Source organism: Hemitrygon akajei, chromosome 5 (genome assembly GCF_048418815.1).
Source record: "Hemitrygon akajei chromosome 5, sHemAka1.3, whole genome shotgun sequence".
NCBI classification, from domain to species: Eukaryota; Metazoa; Chordata; class Chondrichthyes; order Myliobatiformes; family Dasyatidae; genus Hemitrygon; species Hemitrygon akajei.
Window position 1 is genome coordinate 117,081,915 of NC_133128.1, and position 21,515 is coordinate 117,103,429.

At 50.7% G+C, this 21,515-nt stretch overlaps 1 protein-coding gene across 1 annotated transcript in view; it reads left to right on the forward strand.

Annotated features, from left to right (window-relative positions):
- The window catches only part of tmbim1a (transmembrane BAX inhibitor motif containing 1a), an 84,956-nt gene that overhangs the window by 38,903 nt on the left and 24,538 nt on the right, over positions 1 to 21,515 (forward strand). Inside the window, exons 2-4 of the mRNA XM_073046277.1 lie at positions 1,887 to 2,182; positions 19,469 to 19,569; positions 20,065 to 20,129. Of these exons, the coding sequence (XP_072902378.1) occupies positions 1,939 to 2,182; positions 19,469 to 19,569; positions 20,065 to 20,129 (410 nt within the window). The 5' untranslated portion in view covers positions 1,887 to 1,938. The remainder of the gene's footprint in view (positions 1 to 1,886; positions 2,183 to 19,468; positions 19,570 to 20,064; positions 20,130 to 21,515) is intronic.

Consider the following 21,515-nt stretch of genomic DNA (forward strand, 5'->3'; position numbering starts at 1 on the left):
AAACAGCCCCAGGTTTGTCCTGAGGAAGGCCTTGGCCTGAAAATCGGCTGTCCAGCTCCCTCCATAGGCACTGCTTGACCTGCTGAGTTCCTCCAGCAGTTTGTGTGCCTTGCTTTGGACTTCCAGCATCTGCAAAATCTCTTGTGATTATTCCCCTCTATAGGTGATGCCAGACCTGCTGAGTTTCTCCAACGTTTTGTCTGTTACCCATGCTTGTCCAGCCTCTGCTAACAGCTGATAGGAGCCATAGGGCTGAATGGCCTGATTCCACATTGTAGACTTGACGTAATGCCACGTGGTTGGAAATTCTTCACTGGCAGTCCTCCTGTGGGTGGGTGAGGGTGTTAACGTGTCTGGAAGGCACAGAGCCCAGAATCTCCACTTGTGTTTGACATCTGCTTGAGTCACTTTCTGAGTCTGATTCAAATAAACAACCCTGACTGCTTTACTGATCAAAACAAGGTGGCTGCAGTTGCTGCCATTCAACAACACTCCTATTTTTCGTTCTGTCTCTGTCTTCCTCTCCCCCCTCCCCTCTCCCCCCCTCCCCTCTCTGCCTTCCTCCCAGCACTGGTATAGCTGTAGCCCCTCCCATTTCTCTGACGGAAACATCTGGGTCGAGCGGCTAGTTCATTTATTTACAGCTGTGGAATCTGTGACTCCCTTAGCCTGTGGAAAGGTTCACTGAATAATCCCACTTCACCAGTTCCGCTCCTGAAAAGTTTTCCTCTTCTGGGGCCTTTTCAATTTCTGGTTGTCTCCAGGGTTACACCGAGTTCTGCATCTGTCTCCTGTTACCTGAACCGTTTGCAAATTGGAACTGAGTTCCCACATGGCAGACGATCAGAATCGGGATAGTTATGAGGTCGGGCAGCATCTGTGGAGAGGAATAAACAGTCGATGTTTCAGGCCAAGACACTTCATCAGGACGGGACAGAAAAAGGGAAGCAGTCTCAGGAGAACCACAAATACTAAGACAGACAAAATGCTGGAGGAACTAAGCAAGTCAGGCAACATCTACAGAGGGAAATAATCAATTCTAGGCCCAAAATGTTGATTACCCATTGATGGTGACTGACCTGCTGAGTTCCTCCAGCATTTTGTGTTTATTACACTAGATCTGCAGAATCTTTTGTTCAAGATTACTATCTCTGACACAAGTTGTGAAATTTACTGTCTTGCTTCAGCAGTACAATGCAATGCATAAAATTACAAAAATAATAAATAGTGCAAAGAAAAAGAATAACGAGGCAGCGTTCATGACTGTTCAGGAATCTGATGGTGGAGGGGAAGAAGCTGTTCCTAAAACGTTGAGTGTGGGTCTTCAGGCTCTTGTACCTTCTCCCTGATGGTGGTAATGAGAAGAGGGCATGTCCTGGGTGGTGAGGGTTCTTAATGATGGATCCCACCTTCTTGAGGCATCACCTTTTGAAAGTGTCCTCGATGCTGGGGAGGTTGGAGCCCGTGATGGAGCTGACTGAGTTTACAATTTCCTGCAGCTTTTTCTGATCCTGTGCAGCGGCCCCTCCGTACCAGACGGTGATGCGACCAGTTAGAATGCTCTCCATGGTACATCTGTAGAAATTTGCGAAAATCTCCTCAAGCTCTTAACAAAGTATGGCCACTGACTTAATTCTTTATAATTGCATCAATATATTGGGCCGGGATAGATCCTCAGAGATATTGACACCCAGGAACTTGAAACTGCTCACCCTTCCCACTGCTGATCCCTTCCCGAAGTCCACAATCAGCTCCATGGTCTTACTGTCGTTGAGTGCAAGGTTGTTACTGTGACACCACTCAACCAGCCGATCTGTCTCACTTTTGTATTGACTTACTTGTTCCGCACCTTGCTACATGAGTTAACTCTGACCTCTGTTTTCCAGGGTGTTGCTGTTTGACGTCGGGACCAGGAATCGGAAAAGAGTTGCAAACAGTATGGCTACCCCCAGTGCTCCGCCCTCCTATGAGGAATCAGTTGACCCCTTATATCCTCCTCCTGGCACTACCGGACCCTACCCTCCGAATTATGGGCCTGCCTACCCTCCTGGGCAGAGCCCCCCATACCCCCCCGCCGGGAACGTGGGCTACCCATCAAGCTTCCACCAGTCGGGACCTCCCATGGGTCCCCCGATGATGCCAACTCTCCCTCTGAATCCGACGTGGCCTGGAGGTAGCTCAGGTGAGTGCTGAGGATGGGGGGGTGGGTGGTGGGGGATGCGGGCAGTTCCCCGTTACAGTGGCAGGTGGGACACGGGGACTACGAGAGCCAACCCTGTGCGTGGCGAGAGTGGGTGTGTTGGGGTAGGGTCAATGGTAGGGAGCTATTCCATAACGGCGTTTCACACACCATACGTGCTCCCCCATTTGGGTCCCTTCTGCCCGACACTTTTTCCCTAATGATTCCCATTGTCACCTTCCTGTGTGCTTCTGCTTATCAGACTCCACATTCACCCTCCCTTCTCCACTCCAGCTCTATCTGCCTCTTTTTTTCCCTTGTCTACTTCCACCCATCATCGTTCGGTCTCTGTCTCCCAACCCTACTCCTCCCCTCCCCTATCTGCCCGTCACCCCTCACCACTCCATTGTTCAGCCACTGGCTGCTCTCACTCCCTCCTCTTTACCCCGGTCACCTTCCCTCTCCACCTCAGTCCTGATTCAGGATCTCAACCCTGAACGTTGGAATATCTGTCCCCAGCACAAAAGCTGCTTCATTCACTGAGTTCCTATCGCAGTTTGACTTCAGCTTCAGGTTTCAGCACCTGTGGTCTTTTGTGAGTCTCTGTCTTGAGATGTTCCTCTCTAAACTTCAGAAAGTAAATGTCCTGACATCTCCCTCTCCCCTCCCTCTCCCCTCCCTCTCCCCTCCCTCTCCCCTCCCTCTCCCCTCCCTCTCCCCTCCCTCTCCCCTCCCTCTCCCCTCCCTCTCTCCCCCACCCCCACTCTCTCTCTCCCCCTCCTGCTCTGACTCCACCCTCTGTGTGTGTGTGTGTGTGTGTGTGTGTGTGTGTGTGTGTGTGTGTGTCTGTCTCTCTCTCACTCTCTCTTTCCCCACTTCTTATTTTCAGTCTCCCCCCTTTCCTGGGTCTCTGCTCCCTCACAACTTCCCCCTTTGCTTTGCTTTGTCCATGTCCTTCCCCCACCGGTCTTCCCCACCAGTTCCAGTATTTATCTTCTCCTGATGTGCGAATCCCTGAGTTGTTTGGATGAAGAATCTGTTGAGGGACAACTCGAAGGGGAGAAATGAAAGTGGGAAAGTGATCGGGGCAGAGGCCTGGCCTGGCCTGTTTGACAACATATCCCCAGAGAGTGACACGCCTAGGAATCATAATGTCTCAAAATAGCACAAGAAAGGCATTGTCTGGGGGAGGGAGCAGCAGATTTAACGTCAGGAACTTTCGTAGTGTCAAATAGAATGGAAGCAGGAACTTCGGCCTGTCAACACACACACACACGAGATGCTGGAAGAACTCAGCAGGCCAGGCAGCATCTATGGAAAAAAGGACAGTCAACACTTGGGGCCGAAACCCTTCAGCAGGACTGGAGAGAAAAAGCTGAGGAGTAGATTTGAAAGGTGGGGGGAGAGGAGAGAGAAATGCCAAGCGATAGGGGGAGGGGATGAAGCAGAGAGCTAGGAAGTTGAATGGTGAAAGAGACAGAAGGCCATGGAAGAAAGAAGAAAGGGTGGGGGGGGGGGGGGGGAGCACCAGAGGGAAGCGATGGGCCTGCAAGAAAATAACATGAGAGAGGGAAAGGGGATGGGATATGGTGAAGGGGGTGGGGTGCAGGTGGGCCATTACTGGAAGTTAGAGAAATTGATGTTCATGCCATCAGATTGGAGACTACCCAAACGGAATATAAGGTGGTGTTCTTCCAACCTAAGTATGACCTCATCTCGACAGTGGTAGAGGCCAAGGCTGGACATATCGGCTGCCTGACCTGCTGAGTTCCTCCAGCATTTTGTGTATGTCGCTCGGATTTCCAGCATCTGCAGATTTTCTCTTGTTTGTCTTCCACGCTGACTGTGGCATCCACCAAGCTAGTCCCATTTGCCAGTATTTGACCCACGCCCCCCTATATCTTTCCTCTCCATGTACCTATCAAAATCATAGAGTCACTGGTACGTCTGTGGTACTGGGAGTCCGGGTGGATGTGAATAACACACATGAGAGATGGAGGGGGTAAGGTTTAAACATATAGCTGTTTATTCTGTTTGTTAGTCATCTATCTCAATGCCCTCTCACGTTAATCTACATGAATACATGACATATTCCTCCCCCCCCCCCCCGTTGTAAAGTTTTCTTTGCTTTCCCATACACAGGCAAACTGCTGAACTCTTAGCATTCAGTGGAGAAAAAGTAAAAACATGTTTTTTTAAACTAGGGAAAGAGGATAGACTGCCTCTATTCCCAGACATAACCCTGGAGATTACTCTGTCCCATGTGCTGAGGGTTAGTCGCTAAACCAGCAATTCAATCTGTTTGGAGGCTGCCTGTTCCTGTGAGGGTACAGCGATCTGGGGATGACGCCAAAGTCCTTTTATCTCTTGGTGGTGTATGTATAGATCTTGGCTTGGGTACTACATTGTCAGTAAGGGGTGCCTCAGAAACACAGGATGGGGGAGCACTGGCTGTGTCATTCGATCCTAACAAAGATTCTGCAGTCTTTGTCTCGGAATCCTGTCCCATTTCTACAACTGGATCTGGATTGGTGAGCTGGTGTTGATTTTAATAGCCTCAGAAGTAGGCAGCAGCTGATCACAACGCCTTCTCCAGATGTCGTTGTTACTAGTTTCCACTGTATACGGCACAGGACCAGTCTGTGCCACCGCCATCGCAGGTATCCACTTTGTTTTGGAGAGGTCGTTTTGGGCGAGTACTCTCCCTCCTGCTGTGAAACCTCTGCACTTCACTTTAGCATATCTCTGTGTGAGGGTTCTCTGTTCATTTAGCACAACTCTATCATGGCAACAGCCTCCATGGTATCCAAGACATCTTCAAGGAGCGATGCCTCAAAAAGGTGGCATTCACCATTATGGACCCCCATCACCCAGGACGTGCCTTGTTCTCATTGCTACCGTCGGGACGAAGGTACAGAAGCCTGAAGACACGCACTCAGTGATGCAAAAAACAGCTTCTTCCCCTCTGCCATCTGATTTCTGAATGGACATTGAACTCCTGAACACTACCTCACTACCTTTTTTTTTGAACTACTTTAACTATTTAATATATATATACTTTAGTTCACAGTTTCTTTATCTCTTTTATTACGTATTGCATTGTATTACTGCCGCAAAGTTAACAAATTTCAGGACATATGCCAATTATATTAAATCTGATTCTGATCTGCTTTGTGTTTGGGGTCGAAGCAGGTCAAGCCGGGTGCGAAGGTGTCTTTTCATCAGTGCAGTGGCTGGAGCCATTTTGGTGGTGGTGTGTGGCGTGTTGTGATAGGTCGGCAAGCAAGTGCTAAGATGCTGGTTGAGGGATCCACTTCCCACTGAAGTCGTGAGGATTTGTTTTGTTGTTTGTAAAATCGTTCAGCAAGGCCGTTAGTGGAGGGATGCTGTGGTGTCGACTTGATGTGCTGACTACCGTTTGCTTCCATATATGCCTTGAACTCTTCAAACAGGAATGGTGCACCACTGCCACTGTTGAGGAAGCCCAAAACATCTAAAGGTAGAAAGTAGCTGCTCCATGCATTTTCCAGATGTAGTGCTCCACGATGGCAGCCTCGGGCCATTTGCTGTGTGTGTTCACTGTAACCAAGAACATGAGGCCTTCTACAGCTCCTGTAGATCTGTGAATCCCCTGCCATGCTTCTTCAGGCCATTGCCATGGATGCAAAGGAGCAAGATGGGGAACATTTCACACTCACTGACGAGGTGGGCGTGCTTTGTCCTCTTCAATGGCTTCATCTACTCGGCCTCCGGGAACCACTGTGTGCAATACTGTGTCCTGTGTGTAGCTGGTCAGGCACTTGCTTTCTGAATGGTGGGGGAACGACAACACAGTATCGCCATAGTAAACGTCCTGCTTGGACTGTGAGCTCTCCTCTCCATTCATGAGTTACTATGCACGCCACAGTAGACAGAACAGGATCAGTACATGTGCTGCAGTTATTGGAGCTGTAGATACTTCCTTGAAGTAAGGATCTCTTTTGGGGATGGCTCTGGAGCTGGAACAGCTGAGGGAAGTCTGGATAGTCCACCAGCATTCGAATGATCTCGGACCTCCTCTGCTTTATATTTTACTGATGTGCAGATAGAAACAGAGACCTTTTCATTCGACTAGCAGCCGGGGAAGGAATGCCCGTGTATGGACCAAAAATTGATGTCAAGGGCCATGATCTGTCAGTAGTGAAAACTGTCAGCCAAAGAGGAATCGATGGAATTTCTTAACTCCAAAGATTGCCTCCCCTCAATCTGGTCATAGAGGCTTTCTGCCTTGCTTAATGTCCTTGGTGTAAAAACGATTGGATGCTCTTCACCTGGCGGGATGATATGTGAGAAAACTGCCCCCAGACCATAGGGTGATGCATCGCAGCACAACTGTATGGGCAATGATGGGTTGAAGTGTGTGAGCCCTTCAGACTGTGACAAAGCTGTTCTGGCCTTTTTAAAAGCCTCTTCACTGTGAAATGTCCACTGTCAGTGTGTTGACTTATTTAAAAGCTCATAAAGTTGTTCAAGAATGCGGGCTGGTTTGGAACAAACTTAGTATGTTAGTGGCCTTGAGAAAGATTTTAATTGACTTCTGTGGTGATGGAGTCTCCACGATTGTCTTTACCTTTGGTGTCTTGTGAAGCCCTGAGTTGTTGATCGTATGGCCCAAATATTCAGTCAAAGGTTGAAGGAGTTCACACTTGTCCTTCTGCACATTTAGTCCATTTTCCTTGAACCTCTGTAGTGCAGCATCCAAGTATTGTAGCAGCTCATGCTCAATTTCCCCAGGAATGAGTCAGTCATTTAATTAGTATTGCACCCCATCAACCTGCTCAGGATCTGGTCCATTTCACCCCGTCAACCCCCTCAGGATCTGATCCATTTCACCCGTCAACCCCCTCAGGATCTCCTCCATTTCACCCCGTCAACCCCCTCAGGATCTGCTCCATTTCACCCGTCAACCCCCTCAGGATCTGCTCCATTTCACCCGTCAACCCCCTCAGGATCTGGTCCATTTCACCCGTCAACCCCCTCAGGATCTGGTCCATTTCACCCCCGTCAACCCCCTCAGGATCTGGTCCATTTCACCCGTCAACCCCCTCAGGATCTGGTCCATTTCACCCGTCAACCCCACGAGGATCTGCTCCATTTCACCCGTCAACACCCTCAGGATCTGCTCCATTTCACCCGTCAACCCCCTCAGGATCTGCTCCATTTCACCCGTCAACCCCCTCAGGATCTGCTCCATTTCACCCGTCAACCTCCTCAGGATCTGCTCCATTTCACCCGTCAACCCCCTCAGGATCTCCTCCATTTCACCCCGTCAACCCCCTCAGGATCTGCTCCATTTCACCCGTCAACCCCCTGAGGATCTGGTCCATTTCACCCGTCAACCCCCTCAGGATCTGGTCCATTTCACCCGTCAACCCCCTAAGGATCTGGTACATTTCACCCGTCAACCCCCTCAGGATCTGGTGCATTTCACCCGTCAACCCCCTCAGGATCTGGTGCATTTCACCCGTCAACCCCCTCAGGATCTGCTCCATTTCACCCGTCAACCCCCTCAGGATCTGCTCCATTTCACCCTGTCAACCCCCTCAGGATCTCTTCCATTTCACCCCCGACAACCCCCTCAGGATTTGCTCCATTTCACCCCCGTCAACCCTCTCAGGATCTGTTCCATTTCACCCCCGACAATCCCCTCAGGATCAGCTCCATTTCACCCCCGACAATCCCCTCAGGATCTCCTCCATTTCACCTCCGTCAACCCCCTCAGGATCTGTTCCATTTCACCCCCGCCAACCCCCTCAGGATCTCCTCCATTTCAACTCCATCAACCGCCTCAGGATCTGGTCTATTTCACCCCATCAGCCCCCTCAGGATCTCCTCCATTTCACCCGTCAACCCCCTCAGGATCTGGTCCATTTCACCCGTCAACCCCCTCAGGATCTGGTCCATTTCACCCCGTCAACCCCCTCAGGATCTGCTCCATTTCACCCGTCAACCCCCTCAGGATCTCCTCCATTTCACCCAGTCAACCCCCTCAGGATCTGGTCCATTTCACCCGTCAACCCCCTCAGGATCTGTTCCATTTCACCGCCATCAACCCCCTCAGGATCTGCTCCATTTCACCGCCATCAACCCCCTCAGGATCTCCTCCATTTCACCTCCGAAAACCCCCTCAGTATCTGCTCCATTTCACCGCCATCAACCCCCTCAGGATCTCCTCCATTTCACCCCCGACAACCCCCTCAGGATCTCCTCCACTTCACCCCCGTCAACCCTCTCAGGATCTGTTCCATTTCACCCCCGACAATCCCCTCAGGATCAGCTCCATTTCACCCCCGACAATCCCCTCAGGATCTCCTCCATTTCACCTCCGTCAACCCCCTCAGGATCTGTTCCATTTCATCCCCGCCAACCCCCTCAGGATCTCCTCCATTTCAACTCCATCAACCGCCTCAGGATCTGGTCTATTTCACCCCATCAGCCCCCTCAGGATCTCCTCCATTTCACCCATCAACCCCCTCAGGATCTGGTCCATTTCACCCGTCAACCCCCTCAGGATCTGGTCCATTTCACCCGTCAACCCCCTCAGGATCTGGTCCATTTCACCCGTCAACCCCCTCAGGATCTGGTCCATTTCACCCATCAACACCCTCAAAATCTGATCCATTTCACCCGTCAACCCCCTCAGGATCTGGTCCATTTCACCCGTCAACCCCCTCAGGATCTGGTCCATTTCACCCTGTCAAAACCCTCAAGATCTGGTCCATTTCACCCGTCAACCCCCGCAGGATCTGGTCCATTTCACCCGTCAACCCCCTCAGGATCTGGTCCATTTCACCCCCGACAACCCCCTCAGGATCTGTTCCATTTCACCGCCATCAACCCCCTCAAGATCTCCTCCATTTCACCCCCGACAACCCCCTCAGGATCTGTTCCATTTCACCCCTATCAACCCTCTCAGGATCTCCTCCATTTCACCTCCGTCAACCCCCTCAGGATGTGATCCATTTCACCCCCGACAACCCCCTCAGGATCTGTTCCATTTCACCCCCGTCAACCCCCTCAGGATCTCCTCCATTTCACCCCCGTCAACCCCCTCAGGATCTCCTCCATTTCACCCCGTCAACCCCCTCAGGATCTGCTCCATTTCAGCCCGTCAACACCCTCAGGATCTGCTCCATTTCACCCGTCAACCCCCTCAGGATCTGCTCCATTTCACCCGTCAACCTCCTCAGGATCTGGTCCATTTCACCCGTCAACCCCCTGAGGATCTGGTCCATTTCACCCGTCAACCCCCTCAGGATCTGGTCCATTTCACCCGTCAACCCCCTGAGGATCTCCTCCATTTCACTCCCGTCAACCCCCTCAGGATCTGGTCCATTTCACCCGTCAACCCCCTCAGGATCTGCTCCATTTCACTCCCGTCAACCCCCTCAGGATCTGGTCCATTTCACCCGTCAACACCCTCAAAATCTGGTCCATTTCACCCGTCAACCCCCTCAGGATCTGGTCCATTTCACCCATCAACACCCTCAAAATCTGATCCATTTCACCCGTCAACCCTCTCAGGATCTGGTCCATTTCACCCGTCAACCCCCTCAGGATCTCTTCCATTTCACCCCCATCAATCCCCTCAGAATTTGCTCCATTTCACCCCCATCAACACCCTCAAGATCTGCTCCATTTCACCCCCGACAACCCTCTCAGGATCTGTTCCATTTCACCGCCATCAACCCCCTCAGGATCTCCTCCATTTCACACCCGACAACCCCCTCAGGATCTCCTCCACTTCACCCCCGTCAACCCCCTCAGGATCGCCGCCATTTCACCTCCGTCAACCCCCTCAGGATCTGTTCCATTTCACCCCTGACAACCCCCTCAGGATCTGTTCCATTTCACTGCCATCAACCCCCTCAGGATCTGCTCCATTTCACCGCCATCAACCCCCTCAGGATCTCCTCCATTTCACCTCCGACAACCCCCTCAGGATCTGTTCCATTTCACCCCTTTCAACCCTCTCAGGATCTCCTCCATTTCACCCCCGACAACCCCCTCAGGATCTCCTCCATTTCAGCTCCGTCAACCCCCTCAGGATCTGGTCTCACCCCATCAATCCCTTCAGGACTGGTCCATTTCACCCGTCAACCCCCTCAGGATCTGTTCCATTTCACCCCCGCCAACCCCCTCAGGATCTCCTCCATTTCACCTCCATCAACCCCCTCAGGATCTGGTCTCACCCCATCAATCCCTACAGGACTGGTCCATTTCACCCGTCAACCCCCTCAGGATCTGCTCCATTTCACCCTGTCAACCCCCTCAGGATCTGGTCCATTTCACCTGTCAACCCCCTCAGGATCTGCTCCATTTCTCCCGTCAATCCCCTCAGGATCTCCTCCATTTCACCTCCATCAACCCCCTCAGGATCTCCTCCATTTCACCCCGTCAACCCCCTCAGGATCTGCTCCATTTCACCCCGTCAACCCCCTCAGGATCTGCTTCATTTCACCCGTCAACCCCCTCAGGATCTGCTTCATTTCACCCGTCAACCCCCTCAGGATCTGCTCCATTTCACACCGTCAACCCCCTCAGGATCACCTCCATTTCACCCCCGCCAACCCCCTCAGGATCTCCTCCATTTCACCTCCATCAACCCCCTCAGGATCTGGTCCATTTCACCCGTCAACCCCCTGAGGATCTGGTCCATTTCACCTGTCAACCCCCTGAGGATCTGGTCCATTTCACCCGTCAACCCCCTCAGGATCTGGTCCATTTCACCCGTCAACCCCCTCAGGATCTGGTCCATTTCACTCCCGTCAACCCCCTCAGGATCTGGTCCATTTCACCCGTCAACACCCTCAAAATCTGGTCCATTTCACCCATCAACCCCCTCAGGATCTCCTCCATTTCACCTCCGAAAACACCCTCAGGATCTGCTCCATTTCACCGCCATCAACCCCCTCAGGATCTCCTACATTTCACCCCCGACAACCCCCTCAGGATCTCCTACACCACCCCCGTCAACCCCCTCAGGATCGCCACCATTTCACCTCCGTCAACCCCCTCAGGATCTGTTCCATTTCACCCCCGACAACCCCCTCAGGATCTGTTCCATTTCACCACCATCAACCCCCTCAGGATCTGCTCCATTTCACCGCCATCAACCCCCTCAGGATCTGCTCCATTTCACCGCCATCAACCCCCTCAGGATCTCCTCCATTTCACGTCCGACAACCCCCTCAGGATCTGTTCCATTTCACCCCTTTCAACCCTCTCAGGATCTCCTCCATTTCACCCCCGACAACCCCCTCAGGATCTCCTCCATTTCACCCCGTCAACCCCCTCAGGATCTGCTTCATTTCACCCGTCAACCCCCTCAGGATCTGCTTCATTTCACCCGTCAACCCCCTCAGGATCTGCTCCATTTCACACCGTCAACCCCCTCAGGATCACCTCCATTTCACCCCCGCCAACCCCCTCAGGATCTCCTCCATTTCACCTCCATCAACCCCCTCAGGATCTGGTCCATTTCACCCGTCAACCCCCTGAGGATCTGGTCCATTTCACCTGTCAACCCCCTGAGGATCTGGTCCATTTCACCCGTCAACCCCCTCAGGATCTGGTCCATTTCACCCGTCAACCCCCTCAGGATCTGGTCCATTTCACCTGTCAACACCCTCAAAATCTGGTCCATTTCACCCATCAACCCCCTCAGGATCTCCTCCATTTCACCTCCGAAAACACCCTCAGGATCTGCTCCATTTCACCGCCATCAACCCCCTCAGGATCTCCTCCATTTCACCCCCGACAACCCCCTCAGGATCTCCTACACCACCCCCGTCAACCCCCTCAGGATCGCCACCATTTCACCTCCGTCAACCCCCTCAGGATCTGTTCCATTTCACCCCCGACAACCCCCTCAGGATCTGTTCCATTTCACCGCCATCAACCCCCTCAGGATCTGCTCCATTTCACCGCCATCAACCCCCTCAGGATCTCCTCCATTTCACGTCCGACAACCCCCTCAGGATCTGTTCCATTTCACCCCTTTCAACCCTCTCAGGATCTCCTCCATTTCACCCCCGACAACCCCCTCAGGATCTCCTCCATTTCACCTCCATCAACCCCCTCAGGATCTGGTCCATTTCACCCGTCAACCCCCTCAGGATCTGGTCCATTTCACCCGTCAACCCCCTCAGGATCTGGTCCATTTCACCCGTCAACACCCTCAAAATCTGGTCCATTTCACCCCCGACAACCCCCTCAGGATCTCCTCCATTTCACCCCCGACAACCCCCTCAGGATCTGTTCCATTTCACCGCCATCAACTCCCTCAGGATCTGCTCCATTTCACCGCCATCAACCGCCTCAGGATCTGCTCCATTTCACCGCCATCAACCCCCTCAGGATTTCCTCCATTTCACCCCCGTCAACCCCCTCAGGATCGCCGCCATTTCACCTCCGTCAACCCCCTCAGGATCTCCTACACTTCACCCCCGTCAACCCCCTCAGGATCGCCACCATTTCACCTCCGTCAACCCCCTCAGGATCTGTTCCATTTCACCCGTCAACCCCATCAGGATCTGGTCCATTTCACCCATCAACACCCTCAAAATCTGATCCATTTTACCCGTCAACCCCATCAGGATCTGGTTCATTTCACCCGTCAACCCCCTCAGGATCTGTTCCATTTCACCGCCATCAACCCCCTCAGGATCTGCTCCATTTCACCGCCATCAACCCCCTCAGGATCTCCTCCATTTCACCTCCGAAAACCCCCTCAGTATCTGCTCCATTTCACCGCCATCAACCCCCTCAGGATCTCCTCCATTTCACCCCCAACAACTCCCTCAGGATCTCCTCCACTTCACCCCTATCAACCCCCTCAGGATCTGTTCCATTTCACTGCCATCAACCCCCTCAGGATCTGTTCCATTTCACTGCCATCAACCCCCTCAGGATCTGTTCCATTTCACCCGTCAACCCCCTCAGGATCTGTTCCATTTCACCCCCGTCAACCCCCTCAGGATCTGTTCCATTTCACCGCCATCAACCCCCTCAGGATCTGCTCCATTTCACCCCGACAACCCCCTCAGGATCTCCTCCACTTCACCCCCGTCAACCCCCTCAGGATCTGCTCCATTTCACCGCCATCAACCCCCTCAGGATCTCCTCCATTTCACCTCCGTCAACCCCCTCAGGATCTGTTCCATTTCACCCCCGACAACCCCCTCAGGATCTGTTCCATTTCACCGCCATCAACCCCCTCAGGATCTCCTCCATTTCACCTCCGACAACCCCCTCAGGATCTGCTCCATTTCACCCGTCAACCCCCTCAGGATCTGCTCCATTTCACCCGTCAACCCGCTCAGGATCTGCTCCATTTCACCGCCATCCACCCCCTCAGGATCTCCTCCATTTCATCCCCGACAACCCCCTCAGGATCGCCGCCATTTCACCTCCGTCAACCCCCTCAGGATCTGCTCCATTTCACCCCCGACAACCCCCTCAGGATCTCCTCCATTTCACCTCCGACAACCCCCTCAGGATCTGCTCCATTTCACCCGTCAACCCCCTCAGGATCTGCTCCATTTCACCCGTCAACCCGCTCAGGATCTGGTCCATTTCACCCCGTGAACCCCCTCAGGATCTGCTCCATTACTCACAGAAAAAGTGCAGGAGCCAAGGGAATCCAAACCCAAGCCTTCAGAACCTGAACCTTCCTTTGTGAGTCACTGTGGTCAAACAGTTCCTGGGACTCTGCCTCCACGTGCATCTGCAAGTATACTCGACATAAGTCCATCTTGCTAAATGTCCATCCTTTGGCCAATCCTGCAAAAAGGTCATCAGTGAGGGGAAGAGGGTATTGTTCCGCCGTAAGAACTGAGTTAATGGTCACCTTGGAGTCTCCAGTAAGCCTTGAAGACCCATCCTTTTTAGGACAGGAACCACTGGAGATGCCCAGTTACATACACATACTGGTTATAACCGCTCACTCTGGACCAGTCTTGGTTTGAGGGTGTATGGAACATGTCTTCAGGCACTTGGGTGTTGTGTCAGGCTTAACAGTGATTCCTTTCATACTGCCCAGTTCTCCGTTGAATGCTTCTGCATGTTTCTTCAATACCTCTTGTGGACCAGTGCTCCCACTAATCAAGTTCACTTGGGTTTGAGCTGCTCCAAACACGAGTGGCCCAGAAGTGCTGGGTAACTACCTTTAACAGCGAACAGTGGAAGTTTCTTTCTCCGTTTGTTAGTCTCCACTGTAATGTGTACTGTTGCCCTCTCTGGGAAAAACCTCAGCAGTGTAAGTCTTTTAAAGTCAACCTTGCCACTGAGATGCTGCAATTTCTCCTTGTAAGCTGTCTCTGAAACCAGCGATATTGCAGCTCCCCATGACCACCTGTATCATCACTGTGGCTCCATCCAACGGTGGGGTCACCCAATAGCCACCTTTGTGCCCTGAAACAGATAAAACACGCGAAGCTTCTCCAACCACAGAGTGAGAGTCACTCAGTCCATCTTCATATGCTCCATCTTGTTTGCGTGTTTCTTTTTGTTTTTCCAAAAGTAATTTTTCTTTATTTCAGTGTTTTTGGTTGATAATTATTTTGCTTTTACAGGCCCATTCACTATGTACTTTCCTGCCGCAGTTTCACCAATCTAAATCTTTATACCAGCGTTCTTTTGCTGAATGCCCAGTTTTGCCACAATGGTAACACTGATTGGCAATAGGTGTCTTATTGTCAAGAGAAACTTTATGAACTTTGGAAGGTGTACTTAACAGCTGTGCTTCTTTACCTGTCATCTTCACTGATGTACTAACCTCAATTGCCATCTGTAATGTTAGTCTGTCTTCTGTAAGGAAACGATTCTGAACTGCCTCACTACGCAGACCACATACAAGTCTATCATGTAACGTGTCATTCAGCAACTGCCCAGAATCGCAGTGTTCAGACATTTGCTTCAGCACCACCACAAAGTCTAGGAAATCCAAACCTCTCGGCAATAATCAAAGGTTTAGGTGAGTAGTGGTTCATGAAGACTTTAACTATGCCCTCACAAGGCTTATCGCCAGGTATAGCAGGTTGCACTCGACAGATGTTCTTGCGCCCATCACAGTCAGAAAACTTGGAATGAATATCATCTGAAATTTGACTTGCCAATGTAAAAGGTGCATATCTTTCACTTCCACATCCTCTGGCAGCTTGTTCCACATCTTGACCATCCTCTGGGTGGAAGAGTTGCTCCTTGGGTTTCAATTAAATCTCTTCCCTCCAACCTTAAACCTTTGCCCTCTAGTTCTTGATTCCTGACCTTGTGAGAAAGACTGTACATGTTTACTCTATCTATGACCCTCTTAAGGGCGCAGTGGAGTTTTACCTGGATGTTGCTTGGATTGGAGATCATGTCTTATGAGGATAGGTTGAATGAGCTGGGGCGTTTCTCTTTCGAGCAGAGGAGAATAAGAGGTGACATGATGATAGAGACTTTTTCCCAGGTCAGAAATGGCTGATACAAGGGAGCATATTTTAAGGTGATTGGAGGAAAGTATAGGGGGGGATGTCAGAAGTAACTTTTTTTTACATAGAGAGTGGTGGATGTGTGGAACGTGCTGCCAGGAGTGGTGGTAAAGGCAGATACACAAGGCACATGTAAGAAACTCTTAGATAGGCACGTGGATGAAAGAAAAGAAGAGGGTTATGTGGGAGGTGTTAGGTTCTTAATAAAGACAAACTTGCCAGGGTAAAAACACTAGAACTGTTTTATTTAGGATTGGCTTCAGCTCACCCACATTTTACTTGAGACCTTCAGCCCGCCCAAGCACATTTGTGCCCCATTCACTAACATCACTTCCAGTTCCGGGTGAACAGCCCCGCTTGCTCATGGGGCCTGAAGCTCTTTATTATGTGCACACATAATAAATCATCTTCCCCCTTTAAAGCAAACAGAATACTATGCCCTCATAAACCTGCAAGAAACAATAATGCCTTCCAACAAAGATATAACTTCAAATGCAATGAGCAAATGTAGTCCCTTGTTCACTCATCAGCTCTCAATCAGTCTCTGAGGTGGGTTGCTGATCCTTTCTGGTCTGCTATTTGTCTTTGCAGATGTATTGCTTTCATTTGCTGTGTTTTTGAGAACTCTGAGCAAGTTTGTTTTTCACATCTGCTGACCCCTTTGGTGTATTGACAGGTGACCTGTCACAGCTATGGATTGGAGTTTGTGGTCATAGATCCACATGGTTCCTTCTTAGAGGTGTTCCTTGTTCCATCTGGATCTGGTAGGAATGTGGAGCAGCTTCCTCTTGCACATAATCGTGATCTGGCATTCGTACTTGATCTCCAGGCCTCAAGACTGGAAGGGTTTTTGCAGTCTTGTTGTGATACTCCTTCTGTTTCTCTTTCCCTTTTACTTTAGCCAATTTGACCCTGTGTGCTGCTTTAGGTGTCAGTAGACTTTCGTGCACTGGAAGGTTAGTGTGTTTGAGTAGACCCATCAGCATTTGGGCTGGTGACAGGCCATTCTGCGGTGGCGCACTTATGTAAATCATCAGACTTCTGTGGAAATCTTCTCGTCCATCTTGCGCTTTCTTCATGAAACCCCTCATTACCTTGACCAGACTCTCTGCTAGGCCTTTAGATTTTGGGTGATGTGGGTTTGAAGTTGCTCTTTATGTAGAAACCCCAATCATTTGCAAAGGGCTCAAATTCACAGCTCGACAATTGTGAACCATTGCCTGATACCACTTCACACAGAACTCCGTGCCTCACAAACACAGTTTCAGGAAGGGGATGACCGCTTTGCTGGATGTTGATTGCAGTGTTGCAACCTCTGGGTAATTGGAAAAGTAGTCTGTTACAACAGTATGATTCTTCCCATTACATTTAAACAAATCCACTCCAACCCTTATGTACACCCTGTTCGGTACAGGATGTGGTGTAAATGATTCTGCTTGCTGCTTTGGTCTGTAGGTAAGAAATATCTCATATGGAGCAGTCATTTGGCTGATGTCTTGGTTTATTTTTGGCTATTACATCACTTCACAAGCTCTTTGTTTACACTTTTTTTCACCAAGATGCCCTTCGTGTATCTTCTGGAACATTTCCCTGCGTCGTGGCGCTGGAATTGCAAACCCGTTCGCTCTGAAGACCATGACCATGCCTTCCGCTGCTGACAGTTCAGCTCTGCATGCTCAGTGATCCCAAATACACTCTGGTTGATCTTAGTTGCTGGCCATCCTTTCTGTATTGTCTCTTTGAGCACTTTCATTGTTTCATCTGTCCCTGCTGCCGTCCGAATCTTCTCTGGTCTATTGGGAGATCCTGGAATGGAGGCAATAATCATTTCAACATAGGCCTCTGTGTATCTGCACTAATCTCTCAGTCACTGCTTTCTTTCTTGATGACTGCTCGAGACAACAGTAAACGTATAATTTTTCGGTGTGTAGATCATCTTCACGTCATATTTCTGCAGCCTTATCAACATGCACGGTGTCCTCAAGGAAACGCCAGGCAAGAGGCACCACTTGCAGGCTGCCCCTAGCACATCCTCGGGCTGTGTTTTTGTTTTGTTGTTCCCAAATTATACATTTCACTGTCTGTATAGATGTAGGAGTGACAAATAAACTTAATTTAAAATAATAATGCAGAATAAAGTGTAAACTAGTGTAAAGTGTAAAGCGTTCAATACCATCATCCCGCAGAGACTAGTGGAGAAACTGTCGCTGCCTTAACACTGCCATGTGTCGCTGGATTCTGGATTTCTTGACAGAGAGACCACAGTCAGTCCGTGTTGGCAGGAGCGTCTCTGACTCCATCACACTGAGCACTGGATCCCCACAAGGCTGTGTGTTTAGCCCATTGCTGTTTACACTGCCATCACATGACTGTGCAGCCAGATTCAAGGAGAGCCTGATCATTAAATTTGCTGATGATACCACAGTGGTGGGGCTCATCAGCAAAAATGATGAAACAATGTACAGGGAGGAGGCCAAACACCTAGAGAGCTGGTGCAGTGACAACAACTTGATGCTTAATGTCACCAAAACCAAGGAGATGATCGTCGATTTCAGACGGTCTCAGCCTGAGCACACACCCCTCAGCATCAGCGGCTCCACAGTGGAGAGAGTGGAAAACATCAAGTTCCTTGGGGTGCAGATCTCGGACAATCTCACCTGGTCCAGGAACACCACTGGGATTGTGAAATGAGCCCAGCAGAGATTGCACTTTCTCAGGAAGCTTAAACAAGCATCACTCCCCACTAACATCTTAACTACATTCTACAGAGGAGTGGTTGAGAGTGTGCTGACCTTTTGCATCACAACCTGGTACTCCAGCTGCAGTGCTGCTGACAAAAAAGCCTTGCAGAGGGTGGTTAGGGGAGCAGAGAAGGTTATTGGGGTCTCCCTACCTTCTGTCCAAGACCACTTTCAGAGTCAATGCCTCCAGAAGACATGGTACATCATTAAAGACCCCTCACACCCTCTCCATAAACTGTTCTTCTGCCATCAGGTAAACGTTACAGGAGCATCAAAACTAAAACCACAAGGCGACTAAACAGCTTCCTCCCACAGGCAGTCAGACTGCTAAATAGCTGCTCTACCTGACTCTGCTTTGGACACTTTTAACTTGCACTGGACACTTCTAACTTGTTTTTAACTGACATGTTGTTGTGTTTTACTATTTATTGTTATGTTTATTATTTTGGTGTTGCGTTTGTTATGTTATGATTGCACTGCTCCTGGGAAACACTGTCTCATTCTGCCCTGCAGAGCTGATGTACGGTTAGAATGACAATAAAGCTTTTGAATCTTGAATCTTTAAAAGCCTCTGAAGAAAGTGCAGTGCAGGTGAATGTTAAAGTGCATGATCATGACGCGGTAGATTGTGAGGACAAGATTCCATCTTATTGTACAAAAAGTCACTTCGACAGTCTGATAACAGCGGGGTAGAAGCTGTCCTTGAGCCTGGTGGTACGTGTTTTCAGGTTTTTGTATCTTCTGCCCAATTGGAAGGGGGACGGGGGAGAAGAGAGAATGTCTGGGGTGGTAGGGGTCTTTGATTCTGCTGGCTGTTTTACTGAGGCAGCGAGAAGTGCAGAGTCCATGGAGGGGAGGCTGGTTTCTGTGATGTGCTGAGCTGTGTCCACAACTCTCTGCACAATAAGATGAACTTGACGACGTAGTTCCTTGTCATCAGAGATGGGTGTGCTTACAGTTGGTTGGGTTGGCGGGGGTGGGTGGGGCAGCTTGTGGGTACAGCGCTGACTCTCTCTCACCTCTCCCTGCTCCAGGACCCTATGGGAGCTCCACACCCAACCCTGAGGCGGGGAACGAGGACTTCACCGCCAGCTCCTGGGATGACCGCAAGGTTCGACACGCCTTTATCCGCAAGGTGAGAGCAGGCCAGGCAGCGGGTGCAGTGGAGAAGGAAGGCAACTGGGCGGCGGGTGGGGATGCCAGCCGGGCATTGCCATGGAGATGGTGGGGCTCCCTGCCACCTCTCCCTTCCCCCCCTCCAGGAATGGGGAGTGGGAGGTGGGGTGGGGTGCTGAGGTGATTGGATGGTTGATGTGTGATAGACACTGTAACCCTACTAATGTCAATGACTTTACTTCCTTCCACCTGTTCTCCCCCCCCCCCCCCCCACCTAATCACACACCTTCCTCCACCCCTCTCCTCCCGTGACCTCTTCCTCTGGCTCACAACCCTGTCTCTCTCTATCTTGGTGTCACTTCCTCTCTCCCCCCTCACTCACCTCCCACAATCATCCCTTCCCCTCTCTTCTATATCCCACCCTTGCCCTCTAATGCTTTTCCTATATCGCCTCCTCGCTAACCCCTCTCTCCACCACCCTCTTGCCTCCCCCTCACCTTCTCCTCGATATTAGGTGTACCTGATCCTCACAGCCCAGCTGTTCGTCACCTTCGGGATTGTGGCCGTCTTCACGTTCAGGTGAGACGTTACCTCCGCTGACCTCGACCCTCGGCCGCCCTGAACGCCTCAGTGACCCATCCCACAGACACCACCGTTCCACAAAAAATGATCCTGCACGGACGGGTGATGCCGCCTCAGAGTTGTTCAGCTAAGGGAGAATCGCCTACCCAACCCTCCTTCCCTCCCCTCTTCCTCAGGACTGGGAGAATCAATTTCATTGGAGCAACACACACAAAGTGCTGGAGGAACTCAGCAGGTCAGGCAGCAGCTGTGGAGGGGAATAAGCAGTCACTGTTTTGGGCTGAGACCCTTCATCAGGACTGGAAAGGAAGGGGGTAAGCCAGAAAAGAAGGTGGGGAGGGGTGCGAGGAGTAAAAGCTGGAAAGTGATAGGTGAGGGGGCTAGTGGATGGGTGGGGGAAGGGGTATAATGTGAGAAGCTGAGAGGTGATAGGTGGAAATGGTAAAAGGCTGAAGAAAAAGGAATCTGATAGGAGATGAGACTGGACTATGTGAGAGAGGGAAGGAAGAGGGGCACCAAAGAGTGATGATGGGCAGGTGAGAGGAGGAGAAGGAATAAGAGGGCAGCCAAAATGGAGAATGGCAAAGAGAGAAGAAGAGGGTGAAATTACCAGAAATTGGAGAAATTGATGTTCATGTGTCAGGTTGGAGTCTACCCTGAGGAAATATGAGGTGTTGCTCCTCCATCGTGGGAGTGGTCTCTTGTGGCAATAGAGGAAGCTGTTGATCAACATGTCAGAATGAAAGTACTGAGTAAAACTGAAATGTTTGGGCACCGGGAAATCCTACCTGCTGTGGATCACAGATAACTGGCGATTGTGACCTGATGAATATGTTCAGCTACAGCTGTGACGCCCTTCAGTGTTGAAAAACTTAAGCTCTAAAATGTGTAAGGTGAACTTTATCTGTCACATGTAGATTGAAACAAGCAGTGAAATGTATTGTTTGTGTCAACGCCGACACAGTTGGAGTATGCGCTGGGGGCAGCCGGCAAGTGTCTCCATGCTCCCGACGTCAATACAGCATGCCCACAACTTACTAACCCTAACCCTACAGACGGCAGTGAGAATTGAACCAGATTCTCTGGTACTGTAAAGTGTTATGCTAACCGCTGCTTCACCGTGCCACCCTGCTAAACGCAATCCCAATGCGCGTACTTCTCGGTCTCTGTTTTGGACACATCACTGTGCCGAGGTTTGTAAAGTACGCTCTCAGTCCGTACTTGACACAGGCAGTCCCAGTGCCTGGAAAATGCAGTCTGCTCTGTGTGCCCTAGAAACTCCGTCCCAATGCTTGTGGAGCGCGGTCCTGCGGTCTGTATGGGCAGCACAGTAGCCTAACAGCTAGTACAGCGTTTTACAGAGCCAACACTCAGCAGTTTGGG